This window comes from Dromiciops gliroides, chromosome 4, assembly GCF_019393635.1.
Source record: "Dromiciops gliroides isolate mDroGli1 chromosome 4, mDroGli1.pri, whole genome shotgun sequence".
NCBI classification, from domain to species: Eukaryota; Metazoa; Chordata; class Mammalia; order Microbiotheria; family Microbiotheriidae; genus Dromiciops; species Dromiciops gliroides.
The window spans coordinates 389440477-389463527 of record NC_057864.1 but is presented as its reverse complement, the minus strand read 5'-3'; the positions used below and the strand labels follow the sequence as shown (position 1 = coordinate 389463527).

Here is a 23051-nt window from a genome sequence, read left to right as displayed (position 1 = left end):
GAGAAGAATCAGCCAGGGATTCTAGAAAGAGGCTGATCCTCAGAGCCCAGCAGCAAGTAACACCTATTAAGGGAACCTCCTGAGAACTTGCCAAAGGAAGAAAAGGACTTCAGGGCCAGGATCTGTCCCCGGCTCAGTCTACTTTTTGCGTGCTAGTCAGTCAACAAGCATTTATTAAGCACCTAGTAAATGTAACTTATTAAGTAACTTTTGGATATTTCTTAAGTACCTACCAAATGCCTATGTACTTTTGGGTAATTTCTTAAGTACCTACGAAGTACTTATTAAGTACCTTTTTTTTTTTTTGTGAGGCAAGTGGGGTTAAGTGACTTGCCCAGGGTCACACAGCTAGTTAAGTGTTAAGTGTCTGAGGCTGGCTTTGAACTCAGGTCCTCCTGAATCCAGGGCCAGTGCTCTATCCACTGCACCACCTAGCTGCCCCTATTAAGTACCTTTTGGACATTTCTTAAGTACCTACCAAGTGCTTATGTACTTTTGGGTCATTTCTTAAGTACCTACTAAGTACTTATTAAGTGCCTTTTGGACATTTCTTAAGTACCCACCAAGTGCTTATGTACTTTTGGGCCATTTCTTAAGTACCTACTAAGTACTTATTAAGTGCCTTTGGGACATTTCTTAAGTACCCACCAAGTGCTTATGTACTTTTGGGTCATTTCTTAAGTACCTACTAAGTATTTATTAAGTGCGTTTTGGACATTTATTAAGTACCTACTGTGTTAAATGTCAGGGATACAGACAGTTCCTTCTCTTATGCAGCTTATGCTTTAAAAGAACTTTGTGTGTGAAAGTAGAGACTGCACTCTGTCTTGGGAAGGAATATTTTGCAACAACTTTTTGCTATGTCTTCTCGGTAAATATTCATTTCTAAAAACTAATAGAGTTAGCAGTTAGGTGGCAAAGTGGATTGAGTGCTAGGCTTAGAGTCAAGAAGACTCATTTCCCTGAGTTCAGATCTGGCCTCAGACACTTACTAGCTGTGTGACCCTAGTCAAATCACTTAACCCTGTTTGCCTCAGTTTCCTCATCTGTAAAATGAACTGGAGAAGGGAATGGCAAACCACTCCAGTATCTCTGTCAGGAACCCCCCGCCCCCTCAAAAAAGGGGTCACAGAGTCAGACCTGACTGAAAAGTGCCTGAACAACAACAAAGAACAGAATTCTAAGGGTTGATTGGTTGATAATAGAGAGCCCACATATCAGAGTTCAGGGGCTACAGTATTAAGAACTGCAGCAACCCTCAGGGTCTTGAGGAAGAGTTGTAGTTATCCACCCTCTAGGGACCCAGCTCACAAGTGTGAGGGGAAGCTGGGAGAGTGAGACCAGAAGACGGTTTATGATAGGAAAAACAGAAGACCACAAGCCATCTAAGAGCCACCTGAAGGAGGGACTGAATTTGTGAGAACAAGGATCATAAAACTTGACTCTGTCGCTTAATGATATTTTTGTGACTTCGAGTAAGTTACCCTCTTTAAGCCTCAGTTTTCTCATCCATAAAATGGGCACCTTGAACTAGACAATCTCTAAGGGTTCTTTCAACTTAAAATCTCCAAGCCTGCTCTTTTCTCCCTGTGGGTTGAGAGAGTTCTTTGCTGTGGTTTAAAAAGGTCTGCTGTTGGGGGCAGCTAGGTGGCGCAGTAGATAAAGCACCGGCTCTGGATTTAGGAGGACCTGAGTTCAAATTCAGCCTCAGACACTTGACACTTACTAGCTGTGTGACCCTGGGCAAGTCACTTAACCCTCATTGCTCTAAAAAAAAAAAAGAAAAAAGGAAAGGTCATTGGCCACATACGGAAAAAAAAAGACCATTTTAAACAAAGGATTTAAACAGAACAAGTGAGAGTTGTTCGGAATTTTTTTTTTAAGGCAAGATTTACTTAGAATTCACTAAGGACCCAAATGTAGCTTGTTCTCTCTTTAGGCTTTGCAATCATGTAGTTCACTACAAACCAAGATAGGCATGTATTTGCTGATCATTCTACCATCTAAGGGCTGGATTTTGGAATATGAGACAGTATTAATTACATTAGTGGCCTATATATTAATCATCACTTCTCTCTCTCTCTCTCTCTCTCTCTCTCTCTCTCTCTCTCTCTCTCTCTCTCTCTGTGTATTATTATATCATTGTGGTGAGAGGCAATCTAGAGTTGTGTATAGAGGGCTGGCCTCAGTCAGGAGGACGGAAGCCCAAGTTTTGCCTCTGACATCTATTGGCTGTTTGATCCTTGGTGAATTACTCTCCTTTCCAGGCCTCTAGGCAACGTGTGTTTTGTAGCGCAGGTACTGATCTGCCTTAATAGGAGAGAGGTTTTTCATTGGGAGTTCCCTATACCAATGTAATAATAGCTTCTGTTGAATATATTCACAGCAGGCACGAGGGTGGAAAAATTGGAGCTTTGTCTCAGGGTTTGGGAATTTAGAAGGGCTGACAGAACCTTCCTTCCTTCCTTCCTTCCTTCCTTCCTTCCTTCCTTCCTTCCTTCCTTCCCTTCCCTTCCCTTCCCTTCCCTTCCCTTCCCTTCCCTTCCCTTCCCTTCCCTTCCCTTCCCTTCCCTTCCCTTCCCTTCCCTTCCCTTCCCTTCCCTTCCCTTCCCTTCCCTTCCCTTCCTCAATGAGGGTTAAATGACTTGCCCAGGGTCACACAGCTAATAAATGTCAAGTGTCTGAGGCCAGATTTGAACTGAGGTCCTCCTGAATCCAGGGCCAGTGCTTTATCCACTGTGCCCAAACTTGTATATTTCTAAAGAAGATGATATAGATGTAGCTGACAGCATAGGCATTTTTGTGGAAAGCAGGACCCCTCACCTCAGAGAGCAGGGCCTTGCAACCCAGTCTGCCCAGTTTTCAAGACCTTTTCTTTCTCAAGTTTCTCTTGCAAACTTTTTTTTTTCTTTTCAGACTGGTGCCTAAAAGGAGGGAAATAAGACCAGGTTTAAAGTGTGGAGGCGGGGCGGGGCTGGCAGCTATGTGGTGCAGTGGATAAAGCACAGGACATGGATTCAGGAGGACCTGAGGTTCAAATCCAGCCTCAGACACTTGACACTTACTAGCTGTGTGACCCTGGGCAAGTCACTTAACCCTCATTGCCCCCCCCCCCCAAATCTCTTTACTTACTTAAGGGCTACCATTCCACATTCCCCTTAGAGTAGTCAGATTTTTTGTATGTTAAGTATGGAAAAAAAATAGCTAATCCGAACACCTAATTATCAAGAACAATTAGTTAAAATAGAAAGCTACCAGATGACACTCTTCTATTCTGTTAGGGGCCTAGTCCTATGGTGTTCTGGGGTATCTGTTTCTCTCCCTGCTTTCCCTCTCCCCACTTCAACTGAGAGTGCCTTTCTGACCCTGGGCAAAAAAATTTCCTTGTTATAGCCAGTGGTGTATTAGAGCCAGTTCACATCTGGCCAACAGTTAAATTTTCAGTATGAACATGCATACTTTGGAAATGGACAAATTCTACAAATCAAGAGTTGATTTCTTATTTTATTGATTGCCTAGACTTAAGAAAGTAATGGAGAAAATGTTAGTACAGATTCAATTGAAAAATGTTATGTGTATTTTTTTTTAAGAGCAGGTTGTTAAACATTTACCAACATGCTCCTGCTTATGGCCCTGATAATTGACTCTATATGAGGTTATTTCTGAAAGGAAAATTGAGAAAGAGCTTAAAGTTTCCTCTCTAAAGTCTTTCCTAGTGAGCAATGTTTTCAACTCAAAATGCTCCCATGTAATTATTCCTCTGTCTGTATTTGTACTTTTCTTTCGCTTGACTTCAAATCTGTTTACTCAGCAGTGTAGAAGCCATACCACATAGTGATCAGTTGACATCAAGACATCTAGACAATGTGCTTGGAAAGCAAGAAAGAGGAGCTGAGTATCACAACCACAGACTTATTGGTTCCCTCCTCCAGCCAAAGACTTTAAGGTGGTAAGAATGCTCTCTTGAAGCCACTCTCCCCCTGTAAAAAGAACTTCTAAAGAGGGCTCTGGATCAGAAGTGATGGCAGAGGGGGCAGCTAAGTGACACAGTGGATAGAGCACTGGCCCTGGATTCAGGAGGACTTGAGTTCATATCCAGCCTCAGACACTTGACACTTACTAGCTGTGTGACCCTGGGCAAATCACTTAACTCCCATTGCTGCCGCCACCCCCCCAAAAAAGTGATGTCAGAGACACTAATGCAGCCAACTCCAAGAATTTGGATAAAACTCAAGAGTCCTACTATGGTGAGATTAAACTGGTATAGAATCTAGATCAGGCATTTCCAGTCTTTTGGGAGGAAGTCATTTTATCCACCATCTGCCTTGTGTTCATCAGCATATCTCCGAGGCATCTTATGACATTACAAAGTGAATTAAAATGATCTATAACTACCTTTTGAGATAATATGAGAGTCTCTGGGTTGTTATGAAACCAGACCTGAGGAAGGCATTGGTCCAATTGATAGTTCCTGGTGAGGGTAGGGTGAAGAATGATGGGTAGGTAGCTATGTTTGAAGAGAGAGTTCTTTCATTTCCTGTGAAGCTGTCCTAATGCTCCAAGAACAAAGTATCTCAAGTGAAAGTATAACGATTGCATTAAGGACAGGCGAGTGACATAAAAAGTTTCCTATTTTGGGGTTTAGACAATGGGAATCACAAATCGATCATCAGTGGTGATTGATTTGGGATATTATAATAGAGACTGACCACTCAACTTGGTGATGGCAGTGATTTCATGATCTGAAACAAAGTACCTACTTTGAAGTAGACAAAGTTGCTAGTTAATTTAGGGAGAGGGTCCTTGTGCACTTAATAGAATGTAACCTCCTTGAGGATAGGAACTGTGTGATCTTTGTATTCCCAGAATCCAGAATGAGGCCTAGAGTGTACTTGGCAAATTGGATTTGCCTTTAAGCAGACTTTCATATAGAATTGCATAAATTTAATGATTACATTCATTAAAGTGGGAACTTTCTCCACTTACATAGAGGCAAGATTTTTTTTTTAATACCTAGTAGACAGGGGGCCAGCTAGGTGGCACAGTGGATAAAGCACCAGCCCTGGATTCAGGAGGACTCGAGTTCAAAGTTGAACTCAGACACTTGACGCTTACTAGCTGTGTGAGCTTGGGCAAGTCACTTAATTCTCATTGCTCCGCTCTCCCCCCCCAATACCCAGTAGACAGGATTTGAGTGTTGGTGTGGCTGAAAAATTCATCACACTTAGCTGTCCCCATATTTAGCTGGGCTGACCTTCAGACAACATGTACTTTATCTCTAGATCCAAACATGAAATATGTATTGGTAGAACTTAGAAAAACTTACACTCTGTTGACATAGCCTTCATGAACCTAAGATTAACTTGAGTTGATATGATGAATCACAGAAGCTGATTTATAGGTGTAGATAAGATGGATCACAGTAGGTCTTTGGAGAATTTTGCTTTCATACTTGAAATGCCTTCTGATCTCACTGGCCTCTCTCCCCCTCTATTAGTGTATGCCACAATCTATCTAAGCCTTTTTAATCCTGTGAAATTCTTGTCCACATCCTTACATGAATCCTCCATATGGAATCTGGCTGATGGACCACAGGTCTTGCTCTATGTCTTGGGAAATTCTGTGGATGCTGAAATTGATGAGCTCTTGCTTTCAAGAAGCTCCAACCAACTCTACCACCTTCCCTCAGACTCAGGTTGAAAGAGCCCTAATCCAGGAATAGCAGTGCCCCTGTTAGCTCCTCCAAGTGACCATCCCTTCCAACTTGGCCACCACAGCCATTATCCAACAGTCACATGCTCTGACACAAAGCAGATGTTAACTTTTTGCAGTTACTGGGTAACATCTACCATTAGTAGATGTATTCCTTTTGTACAACTTTTCCATATAATCTAATGGGAAATTTGTATGACATTTCTTTCTTACTTTTCCACTTACTTTGCAATTTGATTTATGTTAAGATGGGCACACTAAAAAAGCAGAAGAAATGTAATGACTAGAAGGCAGGAGTAAGTGACAATGGCATCTTAAAGCACTTGATAAGGAGGAAATTAGTTAAAGCCTGACACAGATACACTTGAGCCTTTGGAAGAGAGAATGATTTTCAAGGAATTCAGAGAAAGAACAGACTAGTTCCCTGACCAAAGATTCTATGAAGAGAATTGGCTCAAGAGGAATAGGAGTCTCTCAATAATGTCAGTAGTGTCTGATTCTTCATGACCCCATTTGGGGTTTTCTTGGCAAAAATACTGGAGTGGTTTGCTATTTCCATCTCCAGCTCATTTTATAGATGAGGAAACTGAGGCAAACAGAGTTAAGTGACTTGCCCAGGGGCACACAGCTAGTAAATTTCTGAGGCCACATTCAAACTCCAGGCTTGGCACTCTATCTGCCATACCACCTAGCTGCCACAATGTGTCCTAATACAGATTCTCATTATCCTTTGCTCACTTCAGTTTCTTCTCCCAGTTCATCCTTGTGGTGCTGTTAGATTAATCATTCTTATGAAAAGACTTGATCTCAAGCCTCTGTTCAGAGTTCTTTGATAATTCCCAATTGCCTACAAAATGAAGTCCCAAATCATTAATTGGCCACCATAAGCTTTCCAGTCTTATCTCACACTCCTGTAAGACACACCTGTAGGATGCCATCCCTTAGGTAACTCCAATATTTTCCTTCGCTGTAACTTTGTTCTTGCTGGTCCCTCTGCTTGGAATACTCACTTCTGCTCCATCTTTGCCTTTTGCAAATCCTACTTGACCTCTATGGAATCTTCACTTTGCAGAGAACTCCTACTTCTATTCTGTATCATATATCACTTTGAAGTCTTTTGCTGCTATCTCCCCTTTTACTTCTTCACAAGAAGAGGTGACCCTTCTCCTTGCCAAGACCAACTCCTCTACATGCACAAGGATCCCATTCCATTCTTTTTGCTGCAGCATTTTCCCTCTCTATCATACCAATTTGCTCCTCATCTACTGACTGATTTCCTACGATCACGTTCTTGTCTCCCATCCTCAAAAAACCCTCAGTTAATCCATCTATCCAATCTAGCTATCAGCCTCGATCTTTTTTCCCTTTCTTTAGTGGCCAAATTCCTCTCACTCTCTTAACTATTTACGGTCTGGCTTTCTGCCTCATGGTTCGATGGAAACTGGTCTCTCCATAGTTACTAGTAATGTTCCCTCAATTGCCAAATCTAATGCCTTTTCTCAATCTTCATCCTTCTTAATCTCTCTGCAGTCTTTGACCCTTTGTTGTCCTCTTCCTGGTATTCTCTTCTCTTTAGATTTTCATTTTTACTGCTTTCTCCTGGTTCTTCTCTTGGAGCATCTCCTTTGCTAGCAAAGATATTCATCCTTGTCATAAACCTCCTAACCGTAGGGATTTCCCCAGGGCTCTCCTGGGTCCTCTTGTCTTCTCCCTCTATGCTATTTCACTTGATCTCATCAGCTTCCCTGGTTATATTTTCTCTATGCAGATGACTTTCTATTTACATATCCAGTGTCCTAACATATCTCCTGACCTCTTGTCTTGCCTTTCCAACTGCCTATTCGACACCTTCTGCTGGATGTCTTGTAGACAATTAAACACATCCAAAACTATCCTTGATCCTAAACCTACTTCTCTCTCTCTCTTTTTTTTTTTTTGTTTTGGGTTTTTTTTTTTTTGCAGGCAATGGGGGTTAAGTGACTTGCCCAGGGTCACACAGCTAGTAAGAGTCAAGTGTCTGAGGCCGGATTTGAACTCAGGTACTCCTGACTCCAGGGCAGGTGCTTTAACCACTGTGCCATCTAGCTGCCCCCCCCTTTTTTTTTTAGTGAGACAGTTGGGGTTAAGTGACTTGCCCAGGGTCACACAGCTAGTAAGTGTTAAGTGTCTGAAGCCGGATTTGAACTCAGGTACTCCTGACTCCAGGGCTGGTGCTCTATCCACTGCGCCATCTAGCTGTCCCCTACTTCTCTTCTTAACTTCCCTAGCACTACCAAGGATACCTCCATCCTCCCTGTCACCCAGGCTCATAACTGTGCTGTCGTCATGGTTCTTCACTCTCTCACCAACCCCTTGACTTCCAATGCAATCAATTGTTAAGTCCTATCATTTCTACCTTCACATCTCTTACATATGTTCCCCTTTCTCCTCTGACACTACAACCACCTTGGCATAGGCCTTCATCACCTCATGCCTGGACTATTGTAATAAACTGTTGGTTGGCCTCCCTGCCTCAAATCTTTCCCCACTCCACTCGCTCAGCTGTCAGTCTTAATGTTTGACCATATTATTCCTCCTACTCAATAAACTCCCTATTATCTCCAGGATCAAATATAAAACCCTCTGTTGGCTTTTTTCCAGTTTTCTTATACTCTGTGATCCAGTGACACTGGACTTTTTGCTGATTCTCCCGCAATACACTCCACTTTAGGACTCCTGGCATTTTCACTGGCCTTTTCCCATGCCTGGAATGTTCTCTCACCTTTACCTCTTAGCTTCCTTAGCTTCTTCCATTTAAAAATTCTTCTGTAAGAAGCCTTTCTCAGTTTGTCTTAACCTTGACATCTTCTGGGAGCTCTATTGCTCCCAATTTATCCTGTAGAAATAATTTTTCCATGGCAGACTTGTGTTGTCTTCCTTCATTAGACTGTGAACTTATTGAGAGCAGGGACTGTTTGTTACTCACCTTTCTTTGTATCCCCAGACCTTAGCATGGTGCCCAGTACATAGCAGACACTTAGTTAAGTCCTAGTTGACTGATTTTTCCATGAACACGTGTTCCCCTGGACTTTCATAATGCTTTATAACTCTTATGTTTATATTAAGATGTTATTCTTATTGTGTTTTTATTACAAAAAATATACTTGTATGTATCATGTGCCTCCTTCTGCTATGTGAGTCCAAGGGCAGGAGCCATGGTGTATCTCTATTGGAAGTGTTTTGTTCACAACAGCTTATTGAAACACACACAACAAATGAAAATAATATGCTCAAATTTGTGCCTTAGTATTCCTGAGAAATGTTTTAAATCATCTTGAATTTTGGAAAAATGGGACAAAACTCAAAGCAAGAACAAGATGTCAGGCACATATAGTAGTGAGCAGTATAGCAAAAAGATGCTGATCAATTTTCTCATCTTCACAAAATTAGGAAATAAAAGGAGAAAAGGGAATGTTGGCCAGACACAAAGAACCTAACCATTTTCCTGATAAACACAGGGATATTTGTGGAGCTTTCTTTCATCCTTTGAAATTTCAAAGAAAGTGTGTTATATATTAGATATTCCTTAGATCAGCATTTTACAAAGTAATTTTGCTATGGAACACTTTGGGGCTAATGTGTATATTGGGGTATGGAATACTCTTCGGATAATAGTGAAGTCAGGGAAATTGTGGAGCAAAACCAAATAAAACATTTTCATATACAAAAAATGTCACATACTGAGCACTTAATATACCCTTTCAATCCCTTCTCACTCTGTATTATGTTCTGGAGCATTCTCTTAGTTTTCAAGGTCCATTTTGTGGGAGATTTGTTTTTTAAAAATCATTTGAGACTATGCTATAATGAGCATCTTTTATTAAACACTCTTCATTGGAGGAATTCTGCAATGGACCTGTGACAACGTTTTATATATATATATATATATATATATATAGTGACAATGTTATATATATATATAAATATTATAATATATATAAATATTATATATATAAATACTTTAGGTTTATAGCCTCTGCATGCCTTTCATCCCATGCATTCTAGCATGTTTTCTCATAGATTCTTTAGGGATCTAATCAATGCATTGAGGACTTTTCTTCTTTTACTTTTCTCTATCAGTTAGTTGTCTCTTACTCTTCTTGCCTGAACAGCATTTATCTTTTTCTGGTCATGGATAACCTTGATAACATCTTTTATGTCACTTTTTATACTGGAATTCCTGGTAAAACAATGAAATCTGCTTGCACCTACCGTGCATTTATTTTCTATTGCCTTGAGTTTTGTAATTCCATTTGATTTTATCTATAGTCCTTCCCAAGACAGATATTGATGGACTGATATGATGGCCTGTTACCTAGCTTCATGTCAATCTGAGTAACGTGCTTATTCACTACTTTTTTTCCCTGCATTGATGGTTAGAACTGTATTTCCCTTTGAAGTATTGTAGTGTTATTTAGCTCAAGGGCATTATTATGTCATCTGTCAGCAGGAGCAATTGGAGACCCTCACCACTGATAGGAATGCTTTCCTTTGGACGTTTCACAGAATGTTTTCTGTGACGCTGGTAGTATAAGGACCTGATAGAATAGAATAACTAAAATTACTTTACCCCTTTTTAAGTGTCAAGCCCTGACACTATGAGGAACACTTTTCTACTGAAACAGCCATTGGTTACATCATCCATGACTTTCTTTGAATCATAGGATAACAGATTGAGTTGGAAAGGACCTAAAAAGGCTATCAAATCCATTCCCACATTTTACAAATGGGGAAACTGATGTATAGGGAGATTTCAGTTAACTAGAGTGACACATAGTATCTGAGGATGTCTTCTGGACTACAAGACATGTTGTTTTAACACTCGAGGATATAAGGAGAGAGGGAAGGAAGGTGACTTTTTTTTTTTGGAAGATGACTGGTGGATTAATAGGAGAACAAAGGCACAGAAACTAATTAGTAACTAGGTATGAAGCAGTGAGAACTTTGATTAGGTTGACACTGGGAAAAGGGTCAGATCTGAAAGATGTTACAATATTTGACAAGGTCGACTGGACTGGGGAGAACTATGCTGAATTATATAGGTAATGCCCAATAAGCAGTTAAAGATACAGCCCTCAAGTTCAGGAATGAGGTACAGGCTGGAGATACAGATTTGGACAGATGATAGCTGAATCCATAACAATATATGAGATCTGTTGAGAGCACACAGACAGAAGAGTTAGAGGATCAAGGATCCTGCCTTGGTGTATGCCTGAATGTTAAGAATAGGGAGGAATTGAGGACAGAATTTAATAAAAAGAATGGAGAATCAAGACAGTATAAAGTCAAAATAGGCAAGGGAGGAAAGAGGTGACAAACAATTGTTAAATGAAACAGCAAGGTGGCCAAGCAGAGAAGAGTTCTGGATTTGGAGTTCAAAACCTGTTATCAGGGGGCAGCTAGATGGTGCAGTGGATAGAGTACCGGCCATGGAGTCAAGAGGACCCGAGTTCAAATCTGAACTCAGACACTTGACACTTAATAGCTGTGTGACCCTGGGCAAGTCACTTAACCCCAATTGCCTCACCAAAAAACCCCCAACAAAACCCGTATTGGATACTAACTAGTTCTGTGGCTCTTGATAAATCATGTTACCTCTCTGAGCCTACTTCTTTCTCTGCAAAATGGGACTCAATGACTTCTAAGGTCCCTTCTCTCTCTAAATATAATTTTATGAAGTTTAAGAAAAAAGTCAAGAGTGTGAAGTTTGATCAGATCACTGGATGAGGCAAGTGAGAGGTCACAATTGGGAGAAATTTCACAAGAGATTTCTAAAGTGGCTAAGAAGATGAATTTGGATTTCTAGATGATGGCTTAAAATGGATGACAGACTCTAAGCTAAGTGTGTAGTGTGCAAAAGCAGATAGCATTTGTTGTATTAGAAATCTAAAAAAAAGGGCTTTTTAAATTAAAAAAATGGGAAAGGATAAAACGATTAAGGTTCGTAGAGAGTAGCTAAAATAGCAGCTGACAAAACTAATTCATAGGATAGAAGAAAAAAGACCAAGAAAGGAACCAATAGCAAAATGGAAGTGACTTTTGTCATTTTGACCACTTGATCAGAAATTGATGAAGAATTCAAGAAATAGGTCACCAAAGCATAGCAACCTAAGAGAGCAGGTATTGGACCTGTAATTTCATTGATACAGGGACTTTTCAATTGAGAAACTACCTCTTCTGCAACTTGCAGTCTTAAAGAACTGCCTAGAGCACTAAGATTAAACAGCCTATACATACAGAGACCGAAAAGAGCCAGAACTTCCAGGATTTGAGGCCAGCTCTTTATCATGCCATTCTGCCTTTTAAATAGAAATGAGATTTAAGTTCTTCAGACACAGCGAAGCTTTCTGTTAAAAGAGCAGTGGATAACTTCTCTATTTGTCCTAATGATTTTATCATTCAAAAAGTAGAGGAACTGATGAGGATAAATCTAATCTGGATCTGTCTTCGATAAATTAAAATCGTCTTAATGAGTTACACCCTCGAGTACTGAAAGTCTTACTTGTTGGTATCTAAAAGACCACTAAAAATGAAAATTGCCACCAAACAGGAAAAGGGCAAATGCTGATTTTTTTTAAGGGGGTGGGGAGAGAAGAGAATCGAATCTGAAACTTATATGCCAATAAGCTTAATTTTAATGGGTAAATTCTAGCCTGATTAGAGATGGATTTCTAGTAACAGCTAGAAAAAGAACCTGTTTACTACAAGTAGCTAGCACAACTTTATTAAGTTTATTACTTTATTGGGAACATTATTACTGGGCTGGTTAAAAAGTAGAATGTTGTAAATATTTTTTAGCAAAGCACTTAATAAAGTAGTTCATGTTCTTCTTGTCTAAAAGGTGGAAAGTTGTGGAGTAGGTGAGAATTGGGAGTAATGGAAAGGCTAGACTTGAAGAAGTCATTAATAGTTCAAGGTGAGTGCAAGTTCCTTGAGAGCAGTTGGTTTCAAACACACACACACATACATGTGTATATGTATACATATACACACACACAGACACAGACATGTATCCTCAGTGCCTAGACACAGTAGGCTGTTAACAAATTATTGAATGCCTTAAGGATTTGTGCTTGGTCCTGCACTATTTAACATTTTCATTTAGTAACTTAGATAGTTTCGATGAATTGTTCAACAAATTTGCAGATGATAGAAAACAAAAGGACAAATAACACAGTAGGTAAGTCAAAAGATCCAAAGATCTTAAGCTATTTAAAGCTTTGTGATGAACTTTAAGATAGTGGTGTCAAACTCAAATAAACAGTGTCCATTAAACCATACATAAGCATACCTATGGTCTGCATGTAGACTTGGATAATGTTATTTGTGGTTTTCTATGCTTTATTTTTATTTTGTTAAAGACTTCACAATTACATTATAATCTGGTTCATCACTGGAGGGAGTGTTGCAGGCCTCTCGTGGAATGTTGTTGGACACCTCTAATCAAAGATGAAACTTAATTAAATCCCCGTATTTTTTTTTTTTAATCACCTCTACAAGATGGGGAGGTATGGTTAGGTAACAGTTTCACTGAATAAAACCTGGGCATTTTAGTAAGATGCCAGGCTAATCTGAATTAGAAATGTAATGTGGCAGTGAAAATAAAAAAACTGTGGCCTTGGGCTTCATAGTCTGTGCTTTGTTCTAATTAGAGCACATCTAGATTATGCTATTCAGTTCTGGGTGCCAGTTATGGAAAGCGACAGTAGGATAGGTACATATAAGGTTGGCAACTAGGATGGTGAAGGGTTTTTTGGATCCATGAAATTAATGTTGGTTGAAGCAACTAGAGATGCTTGGCCTACTCCAACAAACTACAAGTTGTATTTAAGTATTTGAAGTTAAAGTACAGTTCTGATCAGCCCCAGAGGGCTGAACCTAGGAGTAAAAGGTGAGAGTTACAAAGAAGTAAATTTAGGTTTGAAGCCAGGAAAAAATATGCTGAGCTATTCAAAAGAATTTGTTGCCTCAAAATGCAGTGGGTCCTCCCTTACTGGAGCTCTTTAAGCAGAAGCCAGAAGACTTACTGTTAAGTATGTTATAGTTTTCAAATAGAGGTCGGACTAGATGGCCACTGAACTCCTTTCTAACACATTAGGTTGTGTGGTCTAATTTTGTTGGGAAATCAGGGAATTTAATATTCCAATACTTTAAAGAAACGTGTGTGTAGACTAGATTTTCTCTAAAAGGTATATAGTGGGGCAGCTAGATGGCACAGTGGATAAAGCACCGGCCCTGGATTCAGGAGTACCCGAGTTCAAATCCGGCCTCAGACACTTGACACTTACTAGCTGTGTGACCTTGGGCAAGTCACTTAACCCCCACTGCCCCACAAAATTAAAAAAAAAAACAAACAAAATAAAAGGTATATAGTTTTGTTGTTCAGAATACTGCAAATCATTTAACAAGGAGGCAGGAAGACATGAAATGATGGCTTCAAAGGAAGGATCAGGAGGTTTGTGTCTCTAGAAATAAGGTGTTTGTTTGCTGACTGTTGTAGGGATCAATTTTTAATTGAGGAGTGTTAGCTAGGTGGCTTGCCGCAATATTGGGGGCAAGGAAGGAGACTGGCAGCCTCCCTCAAAACAGAGCAGGATTTATTTAACAAGAACGAACTAAAAAACACACAAACAGGATCAGTAGGATTAAGGGAAAGGGAAATGATACAATCTGAACAACACCATTGCCCAGGAATCAGCTGAGAACACACAGCAGCGTCCTGTTGCTTTCTAGCTTCAAGCTAGAATGGCGAAAAACCTCCCTTCTTCCCAGCAGAGCCCAGGCTGAACACATACAGCCCCCCGCCAACTGGCTGGATACTCTGACAGTTACATGACTGCCCTCACTGGGCTTCCAATCATTATAATTTTGCCAGGCCCATGTAGGCGTCGGTGAGTGGTGATGATGTGAGGTGCCAATGCCATGTCAATGTCTACAACCAGTGGGTGGAGCACCATGCCGTTTGTGAAGCCCCAGGCCAGTGCATGTGCCGAGGTTTTTTAAAAATTCGAGCCAAAAGATGGGGTCATAAAACCCTCAAATAACAATTCTTTACATTGTACCATGGAGATGGGGTAAAACATTCTTGGACCGAGTGTTACAGTAGTTTTGTTACATAGATGATGTGGGAAAGCAATGTCCTCTTCAGGAGGAAAAGGGAAATGTGTAAGAGGGTGCAAATGGAAGGCCAACAGATTGAAGTATATCTGCTGGGTCAGTTTTAAGTATGAAACAAATATGCAGAGCTGACAAACACTGAAGCAATTCCTTTGAAGAAAGTATTTATTTTCCTGGAGAAGGTAATTTACCTGTTATGCTTCACCATAAAAGTACATTTTTTAGATAGCTGGACATTTAACAAAAAATATAAAAACACTTTCATCCTTCACGATAATCTTCAATAACTTTATAATCCTTTCCATTAGCAACTAACCCTGGAATTAAGTGGGAGAAAGAACTCAATTACAGAAACTGCAAATCTGATCCACTGAAAAGATGCCCCATAGTAACTCCAGAGATACATGGCAAAAACTTACCTTTGTAATTAGTACTTACTGTTGATAAAAACTTAAAAATTCTTAAAAGTTCACAAAATGGCAAAACCCCACACATGATTCATAGATGCAAATATGAATCCACTGTTTGAAAATAGTGCTCTGGGGAGCTTAGAGAACTTTATAACTTGCACTCATCTGTACATCATCTCTGTGAGGTGGGTAGGGTCCTAGTAGGTTTTATTTCTACTTTAAAAGAAAGGGATTTGAAGCCTACAAAAAAAAGAGTAGGTAACTTTCCTATGGTGACACAGTAAATTAATGGTGAAACCTGAATACAGTTCTGACTTTTCTGGCTCCCAGAGTCTAGTAGTATGTCTATCCAGTAGACTAAGCTGCCTTTAATGTTTATTTACATACATTTATATCTATAAAAGTAGAAGTTTTAAGGGAATTGTTACTGGTCTCATGTTTTCCTAGTTATATAGCAATTCATTCCTTCTATATAACTATTAGTCTAATTGACTTTAAGCCAGAAATGTAGAAAGCTAATTAATCACTTAATAAATATACTAAAATGACACAATACTTGACATTTTAATACAAATTTTAACTATTAAAAATTGCCCTTTAATGCCAGATCCCTAAAGATATCACACAGGCAACCCTCCCCCCCCAATTTAACAAATACAAAGCTGGTTAACTGTCCTCCCTCAGAAGAGGCACTTTATTTTCTCCAGCTAGCTCAATTACATTTAACCCATGTATAAGTAACTTGACTTAATAGGTAGTCTTGAGCCATTTAATCTTCAAGTAAAATGGATATTAATAATGTAATTTTATCTTTTTAAATTAAAAATGTTCTGATTCCACTTGACGTATGAAGAGATGACTAGACATACTAAGAGATGACTAGAAATAGAATTCTAGTATTCTAGAATAGTAGAAATATAATGAGATCACAAATACTGACATAGAGTTCACATATATCAGTCATCTGCCTAGTTGTTGCTTCTTAAACAAATTACTGGATTAATACAACTGAAAGCATATAGCCAACTACTAAATTTAATTGAGGGATGAATACGTTTTCTATTTTACTTTTAGTTGTTTCACTGCTTGTTAGTATCTCTGCTGATGTCTAACAGGGATGGGAAAAACTGATCAACTCATTCAATTTTCTCACTTTTTAGTGCAGTACTGGTTTTAAAAAAAACCACCATAAAACTAACAGGTTAAAACTAATGGCTAAAATAAGTTCCTTTTTGGTCAATGTATTTTGTGAAACTGCCTAATTCCTACCTCTCATTATTAAAATAACCAAGAGTAGGATGTAGCTGAGATTGGTCATTCATTTAAGAAAAGCAGCTGGAATTTCTAAAGAAATGTATAATCAATTCTACCGAAATTAAAAAAAACAACAACACCCAGATATTGACAAAGAAACATGCAATATGAAATGCATCTTAGTAATGTGTGCTAGCTATTGGTAGAGAAGAGCAAAGCTGACAAATCTCACAGACATGTTTCCCTGAGAAATTTAAACAGTTTACATCAACTGCCTAGCAATACAGTTTTAAATGCAGAGAACACCAGAACCAAAGAAGAATTACTGATGAGAAACACAAAGTCTCCAATCTTTGCATCTCATGTTTACACTACATTATTACATTCTACTTCAATTCAATAATTTAAAGTAGACTAAAGATCGTCAACATGTGCTGGCATCAGCCTCCCTCATAGCAGATGTGTCTCCTTCCTATTGCATTTCATTTCAAGACAAATTTACCCAGTCCTTTTTCCAGTTCTATTTAATAATGTGTCTTTTATTGCCATTTTAGAGTAATGCTTATTTTGTTTCTGTTCTTAAGGTCAAGAGAGGGATTCACAACTTTTGGAAAGTCTAAATTTGAAAGTTATCTCCACTAAAATTTAAGTGACTTGAAACCACTTATAGGAATCTGAAGATTTAGTAGCGGATCATCTATTTTAATCCCTTCTTTTGCAGCTGAGAAAACCAAGGGTCAGAGGAGCAAAGTCACTTTTCTACAGTCATAGAGAGGCAGGGACTGCCCAAATCAGGATGTGAGCCTGGGCTTCCTCCTGCCACGCCTAGTCCTCTTTCCACACTGTTTTTCACTTACTTTCATCACAGGGGTGAGTCTCCAAAATGGGGGAGAAATACAAGGACAAGTTGTATAAATTAAGGCTCCCTCTGCAAACCATGAAAAAGAGACTTACTGTTCACTGTCTTGGCTCATTTGAAAGATAAACAACAAATAGTTTTACAACCTTCTATTTTACCTGTTGTGGAGAAAACTGGGCAAATGGTCTGATGAAAAATAATCTAAGAGAACCCGTCTAACACCACAATATGGAATTTGTGCATCTCGATTTCTTTTCCTGGTTCACATGCTTATTAAATGTTCCACTGGAGTACACTTACCCACTGTTCTACCAGGTTAAAAACAAGTCACAAAATTCAACATTAGAATATAACTTTTTTTAATTTTTATAAATAACTTATCTGTTACAAAGACAGTTTGCCCATCTAAATCACAAAACCATCAACTCAAGATATCCAAATTAGGTTTTATTAATAAAACAGGTAAAAACTGATTTATCAATCTTCACATAGAACTGCAGATGAAGCTGAAAAAAAACAAGGCCTCATTTTAAAAACAAAATGCATCAAATGCAAGTGCTTTGGTTCTTCTGCCTAATTACTTGGGATTGTCATATTTCTTCCCATCTACAAAATGCAATGCCCTCAAAATCAAGGCTTTTGCATTTACTCAGACTGCTTGTAATAATCCTGTTCCGTTTTACAATGTCCACTCGCAAATGTTTCCTGTGGATGACAAGTCTACTTTGTCTCTTGCCTTTTGCTACATTTTTAGACTTCCTTTAGCCTCATCCTAAGCGCTGCTACAGAATTCCTTTCATGTTGTCCTTTATAAATGCATACTGTCATTCCTTTTGCTTGATTTCATTCAATTACATACATTCCTGATCATCTGAGTAGTTTTCCTTATTAAAAGATAATCAAAATAAAGAGATGCTTGAGGTTTGCTTCAGTGTTCAAGTCTGCTTGTTGGCTTTTCCTTTTCCAGCTTTTCTTCTGTTTTCCTAAATACAGCTAGCCTCATTTTATAAATATATGTGACATTGCCACCAAGTCAGGGTTAGAAACTGATTGCCCAAACAGTAAAGTATTTAAAGTTCTCTCAAAAAAAAGAAAAAAAAAAGAAAAGAAAAGAAAAAAAAAAAGGTTGTGTGATGCAATTGCTGGTTTTGATATTGTGTATACTTCCTCAATAAATATCTCTTGAAAGTTCTGCAACACCCCAGGTGGATGAAGCAAGCTTATTCTTGTCGCTCTCTTGGTAGGTTGAAGATAATCTGTTGTTTTAAGTTGCCTTGTGAAGGACAAAACACTGTTCAGTCACCCACCATAAAATTCATTGTACAGGTTTAACTTAAATGCATAAATCTTCCCAATTTCAGTTTTACCATGCTGCATCTGCAGGTCTTCACAGTACAGCATTTGCAAAGGCAAGGCACAGAATGAGTAAAGTTATTTTGTGCATAGTTTCATTTCATTAATGCTCTTTTTTATTTTAAGGCACTGTTTCTCTCAGATAAAGCTTTAAAAAAGGGCAGGATCATGTTTAATCACTAAAGGGGAAAAAAGAAAGTTAACAAAAGACTATTACACTATACATAGAGAAATACGAGAAAATAATAAAGAAAAGTCACTGAAAGCAGGCTCTAGAGCTATGTACAGTAAGAAAAGCAAGGGTATTTTACCATTTGTCCTCTACAGACAATGAACAATGTTTCCCTTCCTATCTTTAGACAAGACTGGATTGATGCTAACTTCACAGAGTAGAGATGTTTTCAGGGAAGACAAAGACAAGGCCAAGAGTACCACAGAATTGTCAAATTCTTCCCCTACCCATTGGCACTAAGTGGCAGCAAACAGTTTAAATATTTAAATCTTGTTCCTTTTAAATTTTTTCCATTTATGTAGTGTTTCACTGAAAGCTTTAAAAAACAAAAAAAGCTACCATTCTATTCCTTTCCCCCGTCAAAATTCAGTAGTGACATAGGGGAAAAGTTGTGGGAACACTCAAGTATTGAACACGAGAGTTATCCGTAATGGGATATTGGTAATACTGTCCATGGTTTAGGCAGCTGGCAACCAAGTCTTTCAGTAGATTACCTTTCATGTGATGGATTTCAACTGCCTGCAACACAACACTGAGGTATTATTTATCTCTGTGGGCTGCCATTTAACAAAAGCAAAACACCATCTTGTCACACCTTAAATTTTGCAAAATCCTATGTATCCATGAAACATTTTTTCCCCAATGACAGAATAGTTCCTTGACAATCTGTTATGATTTTTTTAGAGAAGATATAAGGCCTTGTGGCTCAGAAATGCCTTGGCATCTCACACTGTTCACAACGGATTAAGGCTGGATGATTCAAAAAGGTACAGGCAGTACAATTCCACTGTGCTCCTTCATCTTCCTCTGTGTCTTGAGATTTTGGTGTTTTGGCATTGGGCCTTTGATCTGCAAGCAGCCAAAATATTTTTAGTTAGAAATCAAAGCTAGGGAGGAAAAAAAAATTCACAAGGTCTGTTAAAATACTGGATAATTTCAATATAAAGTTGCCATTGTTATCATATAGCATCAAGCAGTAGGCTAACCACTACCTCACACTGTGACATTGCACCCTTTTCTTCTCCCTTGCTTTTTTCTCTGGGGGACATTACCACTTATAGACATTATCTAAATGTCAAAATATTCCTCTGTGTGTGTGTGTGTGGGGGGGAGGGAAGTAGGGCATCATTCCCCTTCCCTGCTCCAATTTATAAGGAGAAAGGAGATACAAAGAAGCTAATTTGATCTGGAGCAAGTTTCAGTATACACACTGTGCCTTCCACCTTAGTTATATTTTGCTTATACGAAGTGGTAGTGAAAAAGATTCTTAATATGCCACTACAGTTTCTGAGGTGGTCTTCGGTTACAAAGCCAAAATACCACATGTGCGTGTCACTGAAGTCCAGTTCTATTTCCTACCACCTGTTTTGTATACGCTGAACATTTTGTTTCCTCTCTATATTGTCTTGAAAATATGACTCAATCCACTGCCTGTCAGGTGGGAGCCTCAAGGGGAATACTGAGATACATAATTTAAAAAATGGTCAATGAATTGATTTATTTTGCTTGGCTATGCTTATTTGTTACAAGGCATTTTTTTTTAATTGGAGTGAAGAACTAGAAATAATTATGCCAAAGGACAGAAAGAAAACAAAGGATCACTGAAGTATTTTTTTTTAAATCAGAGAACATAAGGTTTAAAAAGAGAATGTCAAGTGGGATTGCTTTGAAACTGGTATGTTGAATTTATTATCTTCCTTTAAAAATGCAAGCTGTACATAATAGTGATTTGTGGTTTCACATATGATCCTCTATAGTCTTTTTTGCTCAAATTCATTGCTGACTGTCAAGTTCAAAATAACTTCAAAATAAAAATATTAAAATTAAACAAAGAAAATATAAGCCTCAAGTGATATATTTTCTACCAGTTTTGATTGTCTTTAAAAATGAACCAAGGGGGGGCAGCTAGGTGGCGCAGTGGATAAAGCATCGGCCTTGGATTCAGGAGTACCTGAGTTCAAATCCAGCCTCAGACACTTGACACTTACTAGCTGTGTGACCCTGGGCAAGTCACTTAACACCCATTGCCCTGCCAAAAAAAAAAAATTAACCAAGGGGCAGCTAGGTAGCACAGTGGATAAAGCACTAGCCCTGGATTCAGGAGTACCTGAGTTCAAATCCAGCCTCAGACACTTAACACTTACTAGCTGTGTGACCCTGGGCAAGTCACTTAACCCTCACTGCCCCGCAAAAAAAAAAAAGAAAAAAAGAAAAGAAAAAAAAAAGAACCAAAATAATTTTTGAAATGGTTTTAAATAAATATTATAAAGATGAGGCTTGGAGTAAAGAAAGTAGTACAAAAATTCTATTATTTTGTATTGTTCCTATCAAAGTATCCATTTCAGACTGTTATGCGTTGGGAAGAGCCAACACCACAAGAGATGCCTTACTCCTCGTCTTCCCTTTCTACTTGGCTACTTGACATGTCACAGGGTTTAAAAGAGATAAAAATCACTAACTCTGTTCCATCTGATGAGATGGAGGACTATTAGGCCCTACCATTTGCCCTGTGCTGAACTTTCTTTTATATGTTGTCTCCTTCAATTAGAATATGAACCTTTTGGGGAGCAGAGCCTACCTTTTGTTTCTCCACTGACAAGATTCAGTTGGGGGGGGGTGGTGGGAGAAGTAATTCCCCCCCCCCCATGCAGGTTCATGGACTCTTGAAATTTATCCACTAATTTCTTGGGGGGGAGGGAGGGGAGCTCCTGTAGACTTTAGGTTAAGAACCCCTGATATGAAGAGTTAGTACTTTGTGCTGGTGGATTACATAAAAATGTAAATAAAAGGGGAATTATAGAATGATGACTTTCAAGTGTGCTCAATACATAGCAAAATAAAGGTTTCTCTTCTCATAAGATGAATATAGATTTTCTTCTTCTAGGAAGAGAGCCGGACTAAAAGCAATACACTGTAGAGTAACTCTGAGCTTTGTGCAAAGGTAACCCACTTTAAAATATACTCCAATGGTTATTCTACCTTGCTTCATTATCAATATATTTAATAGATTTATTTTGAAAATCAGCTAAATAAAGGGGAAAATGCAAGGTGGATTTCAAAACTGTGATCAGAATATGTTTAATGTGATTGTATATATATAACCTATATCAGATTGGTCTACTGTCTTGGGGAGGGAGAAAAATTTTAAACTAGAAATTTTATAAAAACAAATGTGGAAAACTATCTCTTCATGTTACTAGAATAAAATACTTTTATGATTTAAAAAACAAAAAAACACAATTGTGTGATCAGGTTGTTATATGTAATCTAAGCTTACACTAATTCTCTCAAAAAGATTTAAGAAACAAAATTAATTTCATGAGTTAAAAAAAAAACCAAACTTTTACTGAGATCAATGGTATTTTTAAATATGTCTTAGGGCAAAGGCTTCATTTTTCTTTTTAGTTTTTATTCAAGCAAAAAAAAATTCCATTTCTAATGAAAATATCTAATATGTAAATCTCTGCTTTTTTAATAGAGCTTTACATATATAGGAAAGATCTCTCTTCAGTGAAGAAATTCTGTCAGCTTTAATAATGAAAAAAACTACTTATCAGAATAGGCATGATCACTTTTAAAAAATCTAACACAATAATTTGTTTTACTTATAACAATATTTTGTTCATAAATAACAAACACTTTAATTCACAATAACAATCAATACCTATTAAGTCTTGTACTGGCAACAATATGATTTCCTGAGATTGCCTCTCCTTTTTTTTATACTTCAGCTATACTGAACAATGATAAATAGGTCTACTTGCATTCTTGGTTATTCACCAATGTACATTAGAACCAAACACCTCCTGCAATTGAGGTGGCCCTGTGTATAAAAATTTATAAATTCCGAATGCCCTTGGTTTTAACTATACTGCTTCTATGGACTTTTTCATAAAGCATTCAAATACTATTTCAAATGGCCCAGGAAGATAGGATAACAACAAGGCTTATGGTCTTTTTTTTCAGCTAAGTAGGTAAAGGACAATTAAAAGCTGACTAAAGTTTGTGTATAGATTATCATATGCCACAATAAGAAATTTAAATGTTACATGAGGTGTAATTTTCCCTCATCAAG

At 38.3% G+C, this 23051-nt stretch overlaps 1 protein-coding gene across 3 annotated transcripts in view; it reads right to left on the bottom strand.

Moving 5' to 3' along the window:
- Positions 1-14783: 14783 nt before the first annotated feature.
- Positions 14784-23051, bottom strand: part of TAB2 (TGF-beta activated kinase 1 (MAP3K7) binding protein 2) — a 123962-nt gene continuing 115694 nt past the window's right edge. For 2 of the 3 annotated variants that reach the window (XM_044004551.1, XM_044004555.1), the window contains one exon: positions 14785-19825. In XM_044004551.1, coding sequence (XP_043860486.1) covers positions 19683-19825 — 143 coding nt within the window. In that variant the 3' untranslated portion in view covers positions 14785-19682. Of the gene's footprint in view, positions 19826-23051 lie in introns of all 3 variants that reach the window. The other variant, XM_044004553.1, reaches the window with a different exon arrangement.